The sequence below is a fragment of the Odocoileus virginianus genome, chromosome 5, assembly GCF_023699985.2.
Source record: "Odocoileus virginianus isolate 20LAN1187 ecotype Illinois chromosome 5, Ovbor_1.2, whole genome shotgun sequence".
Classification (NCBI taxonomy): Eukaryota; Metazoa; Chordata; class Mammalia; order Artiodactyla; family Cervidae; genus Odocoileus; species Odocoileus virginianus.
In genome coordinates, this window is record NC_069678.1 from 24,564,259 (window position 1) to 24,583,535 (window position 19,277).

Below are 19,277 nucleotides of genomic sequence, written 5' to 3' on the forward strand. Positions count from 1 at the left end.
CTTATGAACAAAAACAACAGGGGGAACCCTAAGAAAAACCCATAGTTAATGTGAACTTGGCAAAACCAATTCTGCTCTGAATGAAACCGGGGCTCCATACACAGGCACAAACCCCAACACATGTAGAAAGAAAATTGCTCTTGTGAAAATCTGAATTATATTGTAATTATAGACTGAGCATTGCACTCAGTTATATAACAAAAGTGAAAATGAAGTTCTTATTAATTAGTGAGATTGCAGTAGTTATTGGGTAGGAATGAATTTAATGCTTATAAAATCAAATGCATAACCACAAAGTTTCAAAGATTTAAAACCTCTTTTGTTTTTCATCTTATCTAGAATTTTTATAATCACAATTTTTCTTATGGGTTCCTTTTCTGTAGTAAGAATTTACTTTCATGGTTTACAAGCTGCATGTCTATTTTGTTTCTTAAAGTATTCAGATATCACTGATCCATAATTAAACTGCCATAAATCTCATAATTAAACTACCATACCAAGCTCAAAATCAGAGCTTGAGATCTTTGTTTGGAGGATGTATACTCTCCAGTCTCTGGTCTGTCAGGCTTTAAAAAAGCTGCATTAGAGTTTTGGAGATCAAAACTCTTTGCTGGGAGCATTTTCTAAGCAAAAAATGGCTACCTAGGCTTTGTTTTCATAATTCCTATATTATGACTTTAAAAAGTGAGTCATAATCCTCGGAGATGGTGAATAAGAAGTATTTCTTTCCCATAGTGTCATATCAATGATTTAGCAAGTGGAAGACATTAGAGAAACAAAAATTGTAAAAAAAAAAAAAACAAAACTGGAACTGAGTGTTTTGATCAACTTTAGTAATATTCTTGCTTTGTTTAATTTATAATGGAGGATAGTTGATTTACAATGTTGTGTTAGTTTCTGCTAACAGATATTCACTCTTATTTAGATTCTTTTCCCGTATAGGGCATTACAGAGGATTGAGTTCCTTGTGTTATGCAGTAGGTCCTTATTAGTTACCTATTTTACAGTAGTGTTAAATGGAGGTAGTGCAACATTCAATGGACTTCCAGAGTGTCGCAAAATAATACAATTTGATAACACAAAGTCTTTGTTTTGCCTTTCTGCACAGAAACGGACCAATGGACTCCGAAGAACCCCCAGACCGGTGGATCCAGGTGTGTGATTAAACATCTATAATTACTTATTTAGTTAAGTGATTGTGAAAGTGTATGGGAATTGCAGTAGAAAGTCAGACAGATTGTTGGCCTTTGTTCTTTGCAGCTTGGTATATAATGTGTGACCAGGAGGTGACCGTCTACTTTGTAAATCATTTACCTAAGACAGTGTCATGTGATGAGTAACCATCAGTACCACAGTCTTTCCACAGTCAGCAGTTGAGCTGGTTATTTGCTTACTGAACAGCCTCAGGGTACTTGGTTAATGCTCAAAGTTCCAACACCCTTTCCCTGTTTCCTCCCAAACCTGGAAAAAAATCAACCAGCAAACTGGCACTTAAAAAAACAGCTTGTTCTGAGGAGGTGAGGGAGGTTATAAACTAGCCAACTTGGTACTCTCCCCATTTGGGAAAATACTTTTCTTTATTCTGTATCTATACTATTTTATCATAGAAGAATGAGTTTAAGGACTTTGTGAACAAGTGTCTTCTCCGGAGACCCATTTTTTGTCTGCAGAGAGCATTCAGTTGTTTCTCGTTTAGTATCATGAGATTGATCCTGTCATTATTTTCATATAATTATTTTTCATCCATTAAGCAGTGCCTTCCAGAGTTTAGTTATCAAAGATATGGTCATATTATTGTGCGTAAAAGGTGTTCATGGCTAAAGGATTTCCAATAAATGAACTTGATAATAAATCAAGTGGAACATGAAATACAGAGTAGTCTTTCTTGCTGGAAAATAATCTAGATTATGTGTTTTGTTTCCCCATTGTAAACAGTGTTCACCTAGTTATAAAGTTTAGCTTTCAAGCATTATAGCTTTTAACTGAAACCACACCCCTGGTAGCCATGCCAGTTTATGAGCTGTTTGAAAAGGTTTATAGGAGCTTTGTTGCCTCTGGCTAGAAATTGCCTCACTTGTGTCCTGAGATCAGTTTAAATCTTTTTAAGTACAGAACAAAATTAAGGCCATTTAAAAAAATAGGGGATCTGGCTTACTTTTTTTTATTGGTTCTGACTTTCCCAAGACAATACTCTTTGTAGAGAAGACTCAGCAATAATATTTTAAAGTGACTTTTGCTCAATTTAGTAGTATATGACTGTGAACATAATATTTTTCTTTATGTTGTACAAGCTATAGTATTTCTGTTTCTGTAAGTTATCTAAACTTTATAAATATTATTTTAAAATATTTCCTTTTCTTCTATGGGCATTTTTATCTAATCTGTTTTCCCCAACGAAATGCACTTCTACATTTATAGTGTGTCAGTAGGAACACATTTTTGACTATTAACAATGTGCTTTATAGCTAAAATTTTTAGGAGCCCTTAAATTACTCAAAGGTAGGTGTAATGAATTTACTGATTATAAATATGGCAAAGTGGATCAATAGTAAAGTATCTTACTTAATCCTAAAGGTGATGGCTTTCTGTAGGTATAACTCTTCTGGTATTTTTATTTGTCCAAAGTTTTTAGAACGTCATGAAGAATAAACTTAACAAACACAAAAGAAATGGTGCCATGTGCTATGTTTTTTTGGGGAAAAAAATATATTTATATAGCTGTCCATTAGGTATATTTGACTGCTTTCTCATTTTTTCTCACTTTTGAAAAGAAAGCAAATAGTTGATGATCTTCCCTGTTGTAGATACTAATGTAATAATCATTTCTCCCTGTAAGGTGTCTTTTGATGTTGGGCTTGAATTATGTGTTTATAAGTTGGTTGTCTTTTGTATCCTTGCTCTTTCTGTTTCTTTATGTTTATTACTTTCTGTTGGCAAGTTGGAAAGCCTTTTTGCTCAAAATAAACCCTAGTTTGACAATTATCAAGCTGTCTTACTCTGAGTTGATCCTTATGTAACTATTGTTAAGAAGATTTTCACAGTTGTGTGGAAGATATTCCACTGTGGGATATTTAAACAAGGGTTCAATAAGATCGAGATTTCCTAAGCATGGAAAAACTGCTTCCCAAGAGCATTATTTGCTATCAGTGTTTTTACTGATAGGTAAAAGGACTGAAAGGTTCTTTTATCTTTTGTCTTTTAGCTATTTTATTTTCCAAAGGGTTTGCACATAGACTGCTTTCCAGGGACTCACTTAGGGTGACTTGTAGGAAAAAATGGTTAAAAATTTTTGGAGGACAGATGTAACCACTTCACCAGATCCAGATTTCTTCTTCATAGACCGTTTGTTTTGGAAAGGAACTTAATGCCTTAGTTCTTTGGATAGTAGTCTTACGTACCCAACTTTAGTCCACTCACCCTAGAGTGTTAAAGCCAATCTGCTGACACCAGACTCTGTGGAAGTAAGGTCCAGTGTTTATGGCAGACACCAAGCAAGGATAACAGGCATCTCATGCTCAAAAGACCCGAACTCCCAAATGGCTTTCAGGAAAGGGATATTAAAAGCAGTTGTGAGGGAGGAGGCTGCAGAGTGTGTGATCAGCTTGTTTATAATTCTCGGATTGGTTGGCATCAAGGTGAAGTTTCAAATATCATCAGCCTTCTGATTTAATCAGTGTAGGATCTATGTTCTTGTGGTCAGTGTTTTCATCTGGAGGGTGTCTGCTTCCTATAAAAACAACTTAGAAATATGTGTCAGGCCTTTTTCTGTATCTTTCAGAGAACTTTGAGTTCAGAGATTCTGTCATGTGGCAGATTTATAGTCCAAATTGTTAGCAGTTCCCCAACCCAACAGCTATTCTTTGTTTCTACACCTTCACATTTCCTAATCATTAACTGTTGAGCCAGCCTTTGAGATTCAGAGGAGGCCTGGGAAACTAAAGCAAAAGCCTTTTACGTCAAAGCATAAGGACACAGGGGCTTGCTTGTAGTTTTAGGAGGTGCTTAGTAGGTATTTTTCTTAGTAGGTAATTCTTTTAGGTAGGTAATTCTTTTAGTAGGTAATTCTTAGTAGGTAATTCATTTGTTAAATGAATTAATGAATGACTATATACTTCCCCTGCAGGCACCAACTCTTTTGTTTTTTAAATTCCTCCTGCCCACCAAAATTTCCTAATACCTCTTTACTCTTTCTTTATTCCTGTGCTTCCTGTTCTCCTCTATACCATGACAATAAGAATCTGTTTTCTTTTTTATTGACTTGTTCACATTAGAAAATTTTTGTATAAATGGAATTATATAGTATGTACTCTGTTTTGTCTTGTTTCTGTCACTTAGACTGATTACTTTGGAGTTCATCTGTATTTTGATCAAAAGTTTATTCCTTTATGTTCCATGTGTATTGATATAACACAGTGTGTTTATTGTGTTTATCCATTCTCCTATTGATGGCATTTGGGTTTCTCTTAGTTTTCATTCTTACACATAAAGTTGCTATGAACATGTTAAAAAAAAATTCCTCCTGCTGATAAATTGGACCAATATCCCAAAGAATATGGAATAGTCCAGTGATAGGAAGCATGGCCCTGAGCCACATTGCCTAGGGTGGGGCCCAAGCTTAGCTGTTTACTTGCTGTTGATGTTTGGCAATTTGGTTTTTCTCTGTGCTGTAATTTACTGATCTGTAAAAGGAGATTGATAATAGTTGTTGTGAGCTTTACATTGTAATAAAATGTTGTGTACATTTTACTATATACATGAAAAGTATTGCTAAAAGATGACTTTGTGTTAGAGTGTGTTATTTAATATTGAACATTTTGTCATGTGTAGGAGAATCAAAAGTATTTGCCAGTTATTTCTTTATAAAGAAATCCAGAATTTTATGTTGGATCCTCAGTGAAGCTAGAAGTTACTTTGTCACAGTCATTTTCAGATTTGCTATCATTGCCTACTTACCTGATGGCTTCCATGATATTTTGCTTATCTTTAATAAGAGACACAATCAGCAGTGGTAGTTGAGAGATTGATGGTGAAGTTAGTAATGTTTGTGACTGTAATAAAAAAGAAAGAAAAACTCGCTAGGTTAATGGTGTATATTGTGGTGCTGTGCTGTCATGTCCAACTCTTTTTGACTCTTTGGACTGTAGCCCACCAGGCTCCTCTGTCCATAGAATTTTTCAGCAAGAATACTGGAATGGGTTGCCGTTTCCTCCTCCAGGGGATCTTCCCAACCCAGGAATGGAACTCATGTCTCCTGCATTGGCAGGCAGGTCTTTACCTGCTGAGGTGGAGTTCTGTTCAAACAATGAAAGATGTGAGGTACAGATTTGCATTGTGTCTTTTTTGCACATTTAAAATATTCACTTTTTATTATTATAGTTAATTTTACAGGTAGTATTTACAGATATGGCTTTGCAGTTTAGTTTACTTTTTCTTATTATGTGCTAAGAAATTTTATCAATTTATGATCTTGACTGCGTTTATAAATATAGTAATGCATTAGATGCAGATTCTGGTAGCTCTTTGGTTTTTTAAATATAGCAGAGTATTTTCATCAGATTGTACTTTTCTTCCTGAGACAGATGTTGGTTTCAGGAACATAGCACTTGTAAGAGACAGATCAATTATTTCAGGAACACGGAGGTGCTAGGCTTTTTCAAGAACATGAGATCATAAATCTTAAGAAAATCTGAGCACTGGTGTAATATTTTTCTCCTAAAGTGGCACCCAAGGTCAGAGTTACCAATTAAATTTTAATACTGAGCTTTAAAATTCCCTTTTGAGTATAGAAGATAAAAATTTATTTTAGTTTGCATGTGGTGACTCTATACCAGGACATGTGTTCCTTTAATCAACTCCATAGTTTTAGACTATTGCAAAATTATCTCATATTTGTGGAACTCATAGCATCTTACACTTAAGTCCACAGTCATTAGCATTTTAAAAAGTCAGGCCTTTGTTCTTTGTCACACTGCCTAAAGATTAGAGGGAGATGGGAAATGTTTCAGTTCAGTTCAGTCGCTCAGTTGTATCTGACTTTTTACGACCCCATGGACTGCAGTACACTAGGCTTCCCTGTCCGTCACCAACTCCAGAAGCCTACTCAAACTCATGTCCATCGCGTTGGTGACGCCATCCAACCATCTCATCTTCTATCATCCCTTTCTCCTCCTGCCTTCAATTTTTCCCAGCATCAGGGTGTTTTCCAATGAGTCAGGTCTTCACATCAGGTGGCCACAGTGTTGGAGATTCAGCTTCAGCATCAGTCCTTCCAATGAATATTCAGGACTAACTAGACGCAAGGTGAAACAACAGCCTTCAGAATGGGAGAAAATAATAGAAAATGAAGCAACAGACAAAGGATTAATCTCAAAAATATACAAGCAACTCCTGCAGCTCAATTCCAGAAAAATAAATGACCCAATCAAAAAATGGGCCAAAGAACTAAACAGACATTTCTCCAAAGAAGACATATAACTGAGTTCCTTTAGGATGTACTGGTTGGATCTCCTTGTAGTCCAAGGGACTCTTAAGAGTTGTCTCCAACACCACAGTTCAAAAGCATCAATTCTTTGGCACTTAGCTTTCTTCATAGTCCAACTCTCACATCCATACATGACTACTGGAATAATCATAGCTTTGTTTAGGGATAGCATTTTCCTTCTGATCTTAAGTTACTTATATAATTTGTGATAGCCTTGAATAGTAAATGAATAGAGTTCTTTCTGAGAACTCTTGAATCTCATACACTCATTGTTAACCTCTTAATTACAAAGAGGGAAAAATGGCTTAGAAACATTGTCTTTTCTTATTCACTGAAGAGATGTTTTACTGCTTCTGAGCAGACATCTCCAAAGATGGTCAGTTTCTCTTATAGTAAGATTGATAAATAATGCCATTCCAATTTGTTCCTGTATGAAGAAAGGAATTCAAGAAATCTTTTTTATATAACCAACTTTGTGTCTTATACAACGATAAACACCAGCCATATCATTGATTATAAAACATGGCCCCTCCCACAATTTATATTCTGCCTAAGGAAGGAATAGATACAGGCACAAAGTCTTGATTGCATAAATGCATGCAGATGAGAGTGTATATATATAATATTTTAATATCTTTTTTATACTCTGATTCATTACAGTATGGCATAGTGTCATTAAAACAATTAGGAAATAGTCTGGTAAACATATAAAAAGATCTAATTATGTCATAGGTGCCAGAAAGCAAAAAGAACTGGAAAAGAAAGGAGAAAATATAGGCTAAGATTGCTTTTGAGCTGAGTTGTCTATATATGTTTTCATTTATATAAAATTTTTTTCATGCTGGTCTTTTTCATTGACTTACAATTTATTTATTTATTTATTTTCTCTATTTATTTTCATTAGTTGGAGGCTAATCACCGTACAACATTGTGAATTACAATTTAATACATTTTCTGTTAATGTTTTAATTTCAAAGTATTGGTAAACTCATTTCAAATCTAAACATAATTGTTGATTCCCTTTAGATTTGCTTTTAAACATGATGCCAATTTGCTCAATAGAGAAATTTTATCTTCTTAATTACCAAATAGAAAACACTGATGAGAAAAATAGCAGCCCAGGGTTTTTTTTTTAAGTACTAATCTAAAAAATGCATTTTTCTTTTTTTGGGAGGGAAACAAATGTATACTGTTAAAGGTTTTAAGTGAAATTTGTGTTTGTGCGCTTAGTCGCTCAGTCATGTCCGACTCTTTCCAACCCGGTGGACTGCAGCCTGCCAGGCTCCTCTGTCCATGGGAATTCTCCAGGCAAGAATACTAGAGTGGGTTGCCATGCCTTCCTCCAGGGGATCTTCCCAACCCAGGGACTGAACCCAGGTCTCCCGCTTTGCAGACAGCTTTACCAGCTGAGCCTCCAGGGAAGCATTTGTCTATAGTAAATAAGTAATAAAATGTCTGTAGATTACTATATTTCCATAATAATCAGTCATACCCACTTCTGTCTTTTCTGTCACCTCTAAAAAGAATTTCTCATCAAACATAAATCCTCATCTAAATATCAGGAGCATAATTGTAAATGTGTAAAAATATATTTTACATTGAAAAAATGAACTTGAGAAAAAACTGGGACAATAGAACCCGGTGATTAAGATTCACTGCAGAGACATGAGAAATCCAAACTGTGCACGAGTGCTGGGGAGCCTGCTCTGGTTTTTAAAATAGCTGATTTTCTCATGCTTCTATTAAACCACAGACAATAAGACTAGTTTTGCACAAGGCATTTGATCCCCTTGTAGTTATTTTCGGGACTGCCTTTCTAATTCTCTTTACCATGATGACATTTTTCTAAAATGTATATCACAGTCCCTTCCTCACATCTTTTTTTGGTTTGGGGAGGACTTATTTTTCCCTTTGAAAGCTCATTCCAAACTCACAAAGGGTCATGAATGCTGTTATCTGGCAGGTTTGCCCACACCTTTGGGCAAGGCCAAAGCCCAGTCATTTCCATGGCTCAGGTACCTCCAGCGAAGGAAAAAAGGGCACAGTGAATACTTGAAGATTTTTACAGGGAGCTTTAGGTGGGTAATACAGCATTAGTTATGTGATTATTGAAATTACAAAACATTTGGAGTGTTATATATAGAACCTACTTCTGGATCATTTATGCACTTCTAACTCATAATTTCTATTACGATAGCAGTTGAAGTGAGGTTGCTCAGTCGTATGTGACTCCTTGCAGTCCCATGGACTGTAGCCTACCAGGTTCTTCCATCCATGGAATTTCCAGGCAAGAGTACTGGAGTGGGTTGCCATTTCCTTCTCCAGGGGATCATCCCAACCCAGGGATTGAACCCAGGTCTCCCACATTTCAGGCAGACGCTTTACTGTCTGAACCACCAGGGAAGCCTTATGATAGTAGTTATGTCCTAGAAAATAAAGTGTGTATCTAGCACATATTTAGAAAAATATTCTGAAAAGGAAGTGTTGAACCTGTGTGATCTGCTTTTTAACATTTATCATTGATAAATCATTCTTTACTTAGAAGATCAGGTATGGTCTGAACTTTCTTGGTGAACCTGTGGCCCTCGTAGTCATTTCAGAAGCAAAAGAACAGGCCATGTAATGCTAAGTAGGCAAAGAAACATCACAAATTCCTTATGAGCCAGCAACTTCTGAGAACCAGATAATCTTGTTCCAGAACTTTAGTCTGAAGTAAGGTAAATGAAAGGAAGCAGTTGAGTCAAAAGTATTGGCTTCAAATAGTAATATTTGATACAAGTAATATCTGCCTGATATAAGGAAAGAGGACATTGATAAAGGAATCCTTAGTATCATAATCATTTATAATCTTATAGTCCTTCTAAACACAAATAGTGAGAATGGTTAGCACATTAATTAGAACACTGGAATGCAATTTGTGGAATTTCTATCCAAATGACTCATATTGGCAGTTATTTACCTTTTTGTGTATCCCAATCAAGTCAATTTTTAAATTTTTAATTTGAATAAAAAAAAAGCTTATGTTAGGTTTAAAAATTTTTTTACAGATACCTTTTCTTTTGAGATTCATTTTTTTCTGCAGCAATATTAGAAATATATGGAAATTTTCCTGTTTTTGAGGACCTTGAAATTTTGTTGAAGAGATAGGCCATACAAACATACCTGTTGAACAGTAATATTGTGTGGTATATGAGAACCCACCAAAGTGGATGTGGCTGGTTATAAATGGTCTTATTGACCAGAATGGCAAGATAGGGGAAACACATTGTAGAATAAAGAAGGGCACAAGACACGGAGACAAGATAACTGACAAGTACATCAATCAAAGTGCATTTATGTAGAACTACAGATATTTAAATAAAGCTCTCAGTCCCTTAGTAGGTTTGATATTCTCAAATGCTGACCTCAATGCTCTACCACTCAGTGTGCTCATTTGTCAACTGGAATAAACTCATTGTAGACTATATACATAATAAGATAGTCTACTTATAATTTTTTGACTTTACAACAGTGATGTGAAACTGTCATGCATTCAGTAGAAACCATACTTCCAATGTTGAATTTTGTTCTTTACCCAGCTAGTGATGTGCGCCGTGATACTGTCAGTGATGCTGGGCAGAGGCAGTGAGCTCAACTCCCGGACAGCCACATGATCACAGAGTGAACAGCTGAGACACTTACACTATTCTGTTTCACTTGCAGTACAGTTTTCAATGAATTACATGAGATGTTAACACGTTATTGTGAAATAGGTTTTGTGTTAGATGATTTTGCCAAAATATAGGCTAATGTAAATATTCCGAGCACATTTAAGGTAGGCTAGACTAACCTATGATGTTCAATAGTTAGGTGTATTAAATGCATTTCAACTTATGATGTTTTCAGCTTACAGTGGGTTTATCAGGATGTGAGCCAGTCATAAGAGAAGGAGCTCTGGTTTAAGGGACAAAAACGAGTGGAGGATTTACTGACTTCAGTAACTAAAGTTGAGTGTTTTGGCTTCAGGTAGAGTTAGATCCAGGGGCTCAAATGATATCATCAAGTTTCATTTCTCCTTGTATCTGTTTTCCTTTTTTCTCTGTTGATTTTCTGTTGTCAGGCACCTCAGGCAGGTTTGTCTCATTTGGAAGCAAAGTTGGCCCTAGCAATTCTTCGTTCCCCACAGCTAGTAATCCCAGAAAAAATGGAATACCTTTCCCCCAATAAATCTAACAAAATTCCCAAGGTGTCTTTAACTGGTTTGGCCCAGATCTCGGTTCATCTCTGAGGCCATGGCTGCGGCCAGGGTACCTGTGATGAGCCATCAGGCTTCTGTGTGTACCTCCAGCCTGGGGAGAGAGGCTGACCCAGTCTGTTCACATGAATTTAAGTAAGAAAGAACAGTTATGCTTACAGAAGAGTGGGGGAAGGAAAGGCGAGAAGCTTTGTTTGAGCTGATTGTAATGTGGGTCTGTTATTTTGAATTTCAGACATTTTCCTCATTGGGCATATTGTAGCTGGCTTTTCCACCTATCCTGCCTTGGCCTTTTTCCATTTCTAGCCTCTTCTATTTGACTGATTTTTATCAATAGTATCAGACAAAATAAACCCTGAGGAATGTACCTAAAATGCAAACTGGACATTTTTTAAAAAGCCTCATTCCTAGGGGAATAGGTCAGTGGTAGAGTGCATGCTCAGCATGCATGAAGCCCTGGGTTCAATCCCCAGTACCTCCATCTTCATATTGGGCTTCCCTGTAGCTCAGACAGTAAAGAATCTGCCTGCAATGGAGGAGACCTGGGTTTGATTCCTGGGTCGGGAAGATCCCCTTGAGAAGGGAATGACAACCTGCTCTAGTATTCTTGCCTGGAAAATCTCATGGACAGAGGAACCTGGTGGGCTACAGTCCATGGGGGTCGCAAAGAGTCAGACACAACTGAGTGACTTAACTACTACTACTCATAGCTTTAGTTTTCAAGAATAACAAAAGTGTTCTTGCATCATAGTATCTTCTTATAACCCTGACTTTATACCTAAAATATCGAGGTGATATTCTCCTTTAGATAGAGAAACTCTGTTTCCATAAGGAGATAATCCTTTGTTCCACTATTACCTATGTACATGTTAGTGTAGATTGGCTCATCAAATTATAGAGAACTAAGGAAACAAGATCTTACATGGCATGTTTTGTGGAGGCAGGTGAGATGAAAGGTCCTCTTCACCCTGGAGGGTCAGGATGAGAGTGCTAGAGAGTCAGAGAATGCAGTCCTTGAGGCATTAAGTTTAGGCCATAACTCGGCTCTCTGGGAATAAGGGGTTATGGGGAAGGAAGGAGAAGGAAGACTCTTTTCTAGTTTTGTCTGTACAGTCATGTCCCTTGGTATCCACAGGGGATTGGTTCTGGGATCCTCCACAGATAACTAAAGCCTGTGCATGCTCAAGTCCCTTCTAGAAAATAGTGTAGCACAGTCGGCACTGCCTACCTGTGGGTTCTGCACCCACAGATGGGGAGGCTGACTGTATTGCGGGCTTTTACTCACATGAGCATGTCTCATCTTCAGAGGTAGCCCTGTGCCACCGTTTAGTCTGAGCACTCTGCAGAGGCATAGATGTGGGTTTGTGTCCTGTCCCTCCACTTACTAGTCGTTTAATCTTGGACCCATAAACCTGTTTTATCATCTCTAAAATGTAGGGGTAATAGTAACAACTCCTATGGTCATTGTAAAGATTAAATGAGAAAATAGGTAAGATATTTATCAATAGGATTTAGCACATAGTAAGTGCTCTGTAAGTGATAGTGGTGGTGGTAGTTGTTACTAATACTTAAACACTCCATCTTCATATTGGGCTTCCCTAATCAAAAGTATTGATTTTCTATTGCTGTGTAACAAATTACCTTACAAATAGCACATGTTTATTTAATTCCATACTTTCTATGGGTCAGAAGTCTGGGCATGGTTTTACTGGGTCCTCTGCGTCAGACTTTCTAATAAGACCTCACTCAGGATGTTAGCTAGGGCAATATCTCATCTGAAGGCTCAAGTCAGTCCCAGCTTTCTTATGTACTTGTTGGCAGGATTCAGGTCCCTGTGGGCTCTAGAACTGACATCTTCAGCCCCCAGCTTGCTGTTGGCCAGAGACTGTCCTCAGTTCTTAGCCCACAGGCCTCCCCAGTATGGCTGCTTATTTCCTCAAAGTGTGTAAGCCAGTAAAGTGATGGAGTCTCCAAGACATATGGAAAATTAAGTCTTATAGGACATGATCATGGAAATGACATCCCATCACCTTTCTGTCAGCCAGAGGCAAATCGCAGGTTTTGCCTACTTTCAGGGGAGGGTATTAAACAAGCATGTGAATACAAAGAGGCAAGAATTGTTGGGATTCATCTTGGAGTTTTACAAATTCTAGGAAGGAGATACTGTTATTTAACGGTGGACAGAACCAAAGCTCTGAGAGGTTAAGTAATTTACCCAAGGCCACACAGGACCTGGCTGGTGAAAAGTAAAATCGCTCAGTCGTATCCAACTCTTTGTGACCCAATGGACAATAGCCTGCACCAGGCTCCTCTGTCCATGGGATTTTCTAGGCAAGAGTACTGGAGTTTGTTGCCATTTCCTGGTACCAGGATGTAATTGCAGTTTGGGTCCAGAGACCTCATTCTTCTGGAGATCTTCTGGGTATCCTGTTTATGCCAACCTTTGGACAGGGAAAAGCTTATTTCCTGAAGTTTAGCCATGTAGTACAGTGCAAATTAGCAATGTGATCTGGTCTGTTTTGCAGAGTTCATTAGTGGCTGCTGTTACAAAGCAGATTTATGGGTGATTTTATTTTCTGCATTGTTAATTTTGAAAATGTTAATCTGAAATTGCTACAGTATTTCAATTAATTTGGACGATTAAAAGTTAGCACCAGAAGAATCCTTAGCAGAAGATAAGGCAGCTAATTAGAGATTCTGAAACAAACAGCTGTAGTCACTGGCACTGAAACAGGCTGGGTGGATGACACCCAGCAGAATTCACTCTGCTTCACAGTTTTGAAATGGAAAGAATGAGTTCTGGCAGTCTAAATATTAAACTGGAATGCAATTGATTTTTTTAAGACAGCCATTTTAAGAAGTTAACTGTGTAACTTGATGTGTGATTTTTTTAATAGCATGCAATTCTGAAAAACTGCATTCACATTATTTTGGAAGGTTGTCTTTTGTATTGTACTGTAGTAGTGACAAATCATGTTTTTCATGTCATGATACTTCATACTTCTTATATATATTGACTGGATGATTTTTAAATTTAAAGGTGAGGTAGCACATGCTTTGTTTATTTTTTTGATGACACTCAAACTTAGGTAAATCGGAGTTCTAACCCTTGTACACTGTTGTTGGGAATGTAAATTGGTGCAACCACTATGGCAAACAGTATGGAGGTGCCTTAAAAACTAAAAATAGAGCTACCATATGATCCAGCAGTCCCAGTGCTTGGGAAACAAAAACACTAATTTGAAAAGGTGCATGCACCCCAGTGTTCACAGAAGCACCATTTACAATAGCCAGAATATCGAGTCAACTCAAGTACTTATCAACTGATGAATGGAAAAGGAAGCAGTGATATTAACCTGGGCTTCCCTGGTGGCCCAGATGGTAAAGAATCAGCCTGCAGCATATAAATGAATATTATTTGACCTTAAAAAAGAATGAAATTCTGCCACTTGCAGCAACATGGATGGACCTAGAGGATATTAAGCTTAGTGAAATAAGTCAGGCAAAGGCAAATACTGTATGATATCACTGATATGTGGAATGTAAAAAATATATGTAAATGGATGTATACACAAATCAGAGTAGACTCACAGATATAGTGGTAACCAAAGGTGATAGGGAAGGGGAGATGAACAAATTAGGGGTATGGGATTTAGAAATACAAACTACTATATATAAAATAGGTAAGCAACAAAAATATACTATGTAGCATAGGGAGTTATAGCCATTATTTTATAGCAATTTTAATCAAGTGTAACCTATAAAAATACTGAATCACAGTGATATACAAATGAAATGATTATGTTAATATAAAGGAACTATTCTTCAATTGAAAGAGTTTTACACTTTGAAAACTTTATTCTTCAAAAGTTCAGAAAACATAAGGAGGCATAGAAGAGTTTCCTGGACAAATTGCCTGTAATCCCCTCACTTAGGTAATGACCCTTCACACTTTTGTTTCATTATACACTTTTTCTCCTCTTTTTTTTTTCTTTCTTTTTTCCTCTTTTTTTTTTTAATAGGCTAATTACATCATTACAGTAGTTTTTGTCATACATTGAAATGAATCAGCCATGGATTTACATGTATTCCCCATCCCAGTCCCCCCTCCCACCTCCCTCTCCACCCGAATATACACTTTTTCTAATACTGATTTTCTTTGTGTGTTGCCATATGTTTATAAAATTTCTGTATTTTCAACTTAGTGTCCTGTTTTTATCACTTGACTTTGTTTCATGAGCACATTTGTTTATTCATTTGTTCGTTCAACCATTTGACAAGTATACAGGCTTGGTGTGAAGTTTACAAGGATGAACAGGATGTATTTTCCCACACACAAAGCACCGTGTCATGGAGCAAAGATAATAGGGTATGATTTGAGATCAGGGCCTATGCTTAAAGGGACACATACCTTAGACACGTGAACATCAGGAAGTGGAGTCTAAACTGAAACCCAGGATATGAGTACTTGCGGGGAGGAAGTGGGGGTGGCGACAGAACATGAATGGATACAAAAAGGTTGCTCCAGCAAAGGTCATATTTATCCAACTTTTTCCAACTTATTCTTTCTGTATAAAGTTTAAAATTTTCATGTTGTCATATGATATTTTATTTATGGTTTTTTTTTGTTGCTTTTATGCTTAGAAAATTCTCCCATTCTGAATTTTGTTAAATATTTACTTCATCTTATTGTTTAATTTATGTAACATTATTTAACTTATTTTTATTTAAGTAATAAATGAAAATTCTGTGTGGAGTTTCAAGACATACATCAAAATATTTTTAAGGATTTACAGTACAGTATTTTACAAAATTTAAGTTGCCAAACAACTATATTGCATTATTTACTTTTTATACATATAAAATGTTAATCTGAAATTGCTACAGTATTTCAATTAATTTGGACGATTAAAAGTTAGCACCAGAAGAACCCTTAGCAGAAGTTAAGCCTCAGATCATAAGTTGTATTGTACAAAGTTTGTCACGGTATATACTCTGTATATGTAATAAGGGAATAATATTTTGAAGAAATACAGAAATAATGTTGAGATAATTTAGGTTTTTTTGTTGGATTACAGACGAGGATTGCCTCTCTTAAACTTTCTTTCGAAGTAAAAGGAAAAAGTATTTCATGGCTATTGAGTTCAGAGTTTCTCCCACCTTCCATTGATTTTTTTTCTCCTTGTAAATATATTCTCCTTAATTTTGCAGTTTTTCTCATCTTAATTTACACAGTGACTTCTGGGGCTACGCCTAATAAACCTATTATTTTAAAAGATCTTTAGTTTTAATAATTTATCATCAAAGTAAGAAAAATTCACTTCTGCTTAGTTTGAAAAATGTCATAGATATATCACCATTTCCAAAACAGTGTAGAAATTCTTTGTTTTAGAGAATTTAGGAAGTTTTATATGTTGCCATGAAAAATTAGGTGTTTAATAAATAGCCTTTCTTGGGGGGCCCAGTTGTAAGCAAGTAGAATAATGACTTCAATTTCCTACCTGGCATGTTGCTTCCAATGATCTGTTCAGGAAGCATGCCTGTGGATGTCCAGATACCAGAAGTTTTGCTCGTAACTTCTTACTAGTTCAAATGGGCCATAGGAATCATGTGATGCCTTTATTCAGGCAGAACTTTACTTCTTGGGATTAAGAATTATTCCTTCACTTGATTTAGAGCACATTGTAAGGATTAAATGGATGAATAATGAAAGTATTCATGTGTTTCCCCAATTCACCTATTATCATGTTGCTAATATTATAACTGTTAACTCCCAGAAGAAGAAACTCACCATTTAAAAACTATATTGCCATGCTTTAGGGATCTCATATTTTGAAGTTATGAATCTCCCATTTAAATTCAAACAGTATTCAAGAACAGAATCTGGCCAATGGTTTTGAAAAAACAAAATGGCAACACCTTGGAATCTCAGACTGTTCAAAGATGCTTTTTTTTCCCCTAGCAAAACAGGAAGAAATTGGAAAAAAGCATATGGACTCAGGTTGAACATATGATGTATTTCCAACTTGAATCCGCACTTTACTCATATTTGTAGTGTGGCTTAAAATTAATTTTGGTGAAGCATTTAGATTTGAGAGAGAAAAAAATCCCTATCTGGGACTAAGTCAACATTTGTGGTATCTCATTAATCACTGCCTTATGTAACCAATTTTCCCACCTAAAAAGAAACTACTGGGATGAGAAAACTTTGTAATATTGATGCCAAGTGCAGATCTTGCCTCTCCAAAACAGAGTTCATTAATCATCATCGAAGCATAAGAACAAACATACTTCATGTCTCTTGCCAATTTTTTCAATAACATTTCTGAAAGGCAAAAAAATTCCTCTATTTTTCTATTTTTTAATCTTCATTTTTAAAAGGTTTTCATTTGGCTGTTATTTAATTTGTGATAATGTTATATAAATTTAACGTGCTTTGAGGATGCCCATGCGTAGTATATAGCAGTGAAGTATATTGATTGAGTCTAGGGTTCTGAATCAGAGACATCTGCATACAGATTCCTGGCTCTATTAATTCCTGCCTATGTGGTTGTAACATGCAAAGCACTTCAGTCACAGTGCTTGGCACAGGTTAACTGGCCAATAACCACAGTGACAGAAATTCTTACTATCACTAGTAGGAACCAGTATGACCTTGAAGTTTGAAAAGATGGATTTCAATCCAGGCTTTGGTGGAAATCTTTGGTGGGCAAGAGAATAACTTCAGTTTTTTCATCTGTAAATTGGGGGTAGAAGTAGTTGCCTTATATATATCACAGGTTTATCAATTGCCACAAATGAGATAATGCCCTAATCAAGATAGAAAATTGAACCTAATCATAGCATGCAAACTTTTTAAGTAAAACAAAAAATAAGTGCCAAGTAGTGAAATCTTCATTATTTGGCCATATAGTTCAGTCTCTCAGTGTTAGGATCATGTATCTGATTAGTAATTTTGATGGAATTTTGGGATCAGCCATGTAGTTATTTCTTTCTCTGTGCAATTTTAAAATCACCATTTACTGGAAATTTTCTTTGTTAGTATGTCTTTACATCTTTATTTTTTCCAGTCTCTTAATTAAAAAAATTATTTATAATTAAGAAAAATTGAGTACAGTATACTTAGCTAGAAGATGAAAATGATGACAATCTTTTTTAAAAAAATAAAGGAGTAATACAAACCGCATGTGAGAAGACAAACACACTAATTCAAACAGTCATAAATAGAAAAAAAAAAAAAAGCTTACATGGAAGAAAAAGTGGCTCCTGCCTACTTTCATTTACAGCCCCTTGGCTACCAAGTGTCAGGGGATAGGAATGGATGGATGGTGAAGTTTTCAGATACTGCAGAAAACAAGTTGTTTCCTTACTTGTCCCTGTCAGAAGATTTGCCCTTTCTTGTTCATTTCTATGCCCCTGCTATTGGAAGCATTGTTAAAAGCTGAAAGAAGACAAGGCATTCTAAAGTTATGGTTGAAGATGCAGCCATGAGACTTTGGAAAACCCCAGGAGAGAGGAAGGGTAGTGTCCAGCAGCAATAGCCGGGGTAGCTCTTTTTATCCCCATAAAACAGTCAAGGATCAAGAAGTAATCATATGGACACATAGCAAGGCTTAGTTCATTTTTGAAATTAAAGTAGTTTGGATAGAAGAGGTTGAGCAGAGTGGAATAGCAGGAGGTTTTTGTAAGGCGAAGTAGAATTAAGTTATAGGCAAGAAGCTTTCTGTCTTCAGTTTTAAAGTGTACCAGCTTCACTCTTCTTTTTTTCCCTTTGTTCTTCTTGACCTTCTTATCAGCTCTGGACTCTTCTCTCTGGGAGATTTTCTCTGCATAGTCAGCACTGACTCCTGCAGAAATCCTGAATGCCACACCCTTATTACAAAAGAGTTGAAGAGAATTCAAATAAACATGTTGCAATAAGGAGCTTGGGAACTAACTGTTACAGGATGCTTCCAGAATAAGGCACTGCCAGCTAAAAGCCAGAAATTCCATTTCCTGTGTAGCATGCCCAATTGTAGGCTTTACTTAAAAATATAAAGTTAATATTAAACCTTAGAAATTCCTACAGAACCACCTACCTTCCTTTGAGAGTAAATTTTTTCTAGAACAGTTACTTTCCTCTTGTCCAATCTGCACAAATGTAGATTCCAGGACCTTGCTTCCAATTTTTCGTGCTGTAAAGTTATTGTACACCATAACTTTACATATATGATACATACTTGCACCATGGGGTGAATGTTGTGATATTTGTTCATGTGCTAGAATTTTTATATATTTTATCTTACAACAAAACCTGTAAGGTAGATTTTATGCCCATTTTACAGATGAGGAAGCTGCCCTGAGAGTTTAAGGCATGGTTTCAAGTTTACACAAATTAAACATAAAGATTAAAACTGAGCTTTCAGTCACTGTTTTATGAAATTGTTACATATGTGTTTTCATAACCAGTAAAACCATTAAATATTTTTAAATACTAGGATTCTTGTTGTGGGAAGCAGGGGATAGTGTGGGGGAGACGTTCCGTATACTTTTTTTCAAGATTTATGAGGCCAGGATGGCCTC

The 19,277-nt window shown here is 36.3% G+C and overlaps 1 protein-coding gene across 3 annotated transcripts in view; it reads left to right on the top strand.

Moving 5' to 3' along the window:
* The window catches only part of VAV3 (vav guanine nucleotide exchange factor 3), a 439,383-nt gene that overhangs the window by 284,429 nt on the left and 135,677 nt on the right, over nt 1-19,277 (top strand). For all 3 annotated transcript variants that reach the window (XM_070467721.1, XM_070467720.1, XM_020869586.2), the window contains exon 19: nt 1,109-1,154. In XM_070467721.1, coding sequence (XP_070323822.1) covers nt 1,109-1,154 — 46 coding nt within the window. The remainder of the gene's footprint in view (nt 1-1,108; nt 1,155-19,277) is intronic.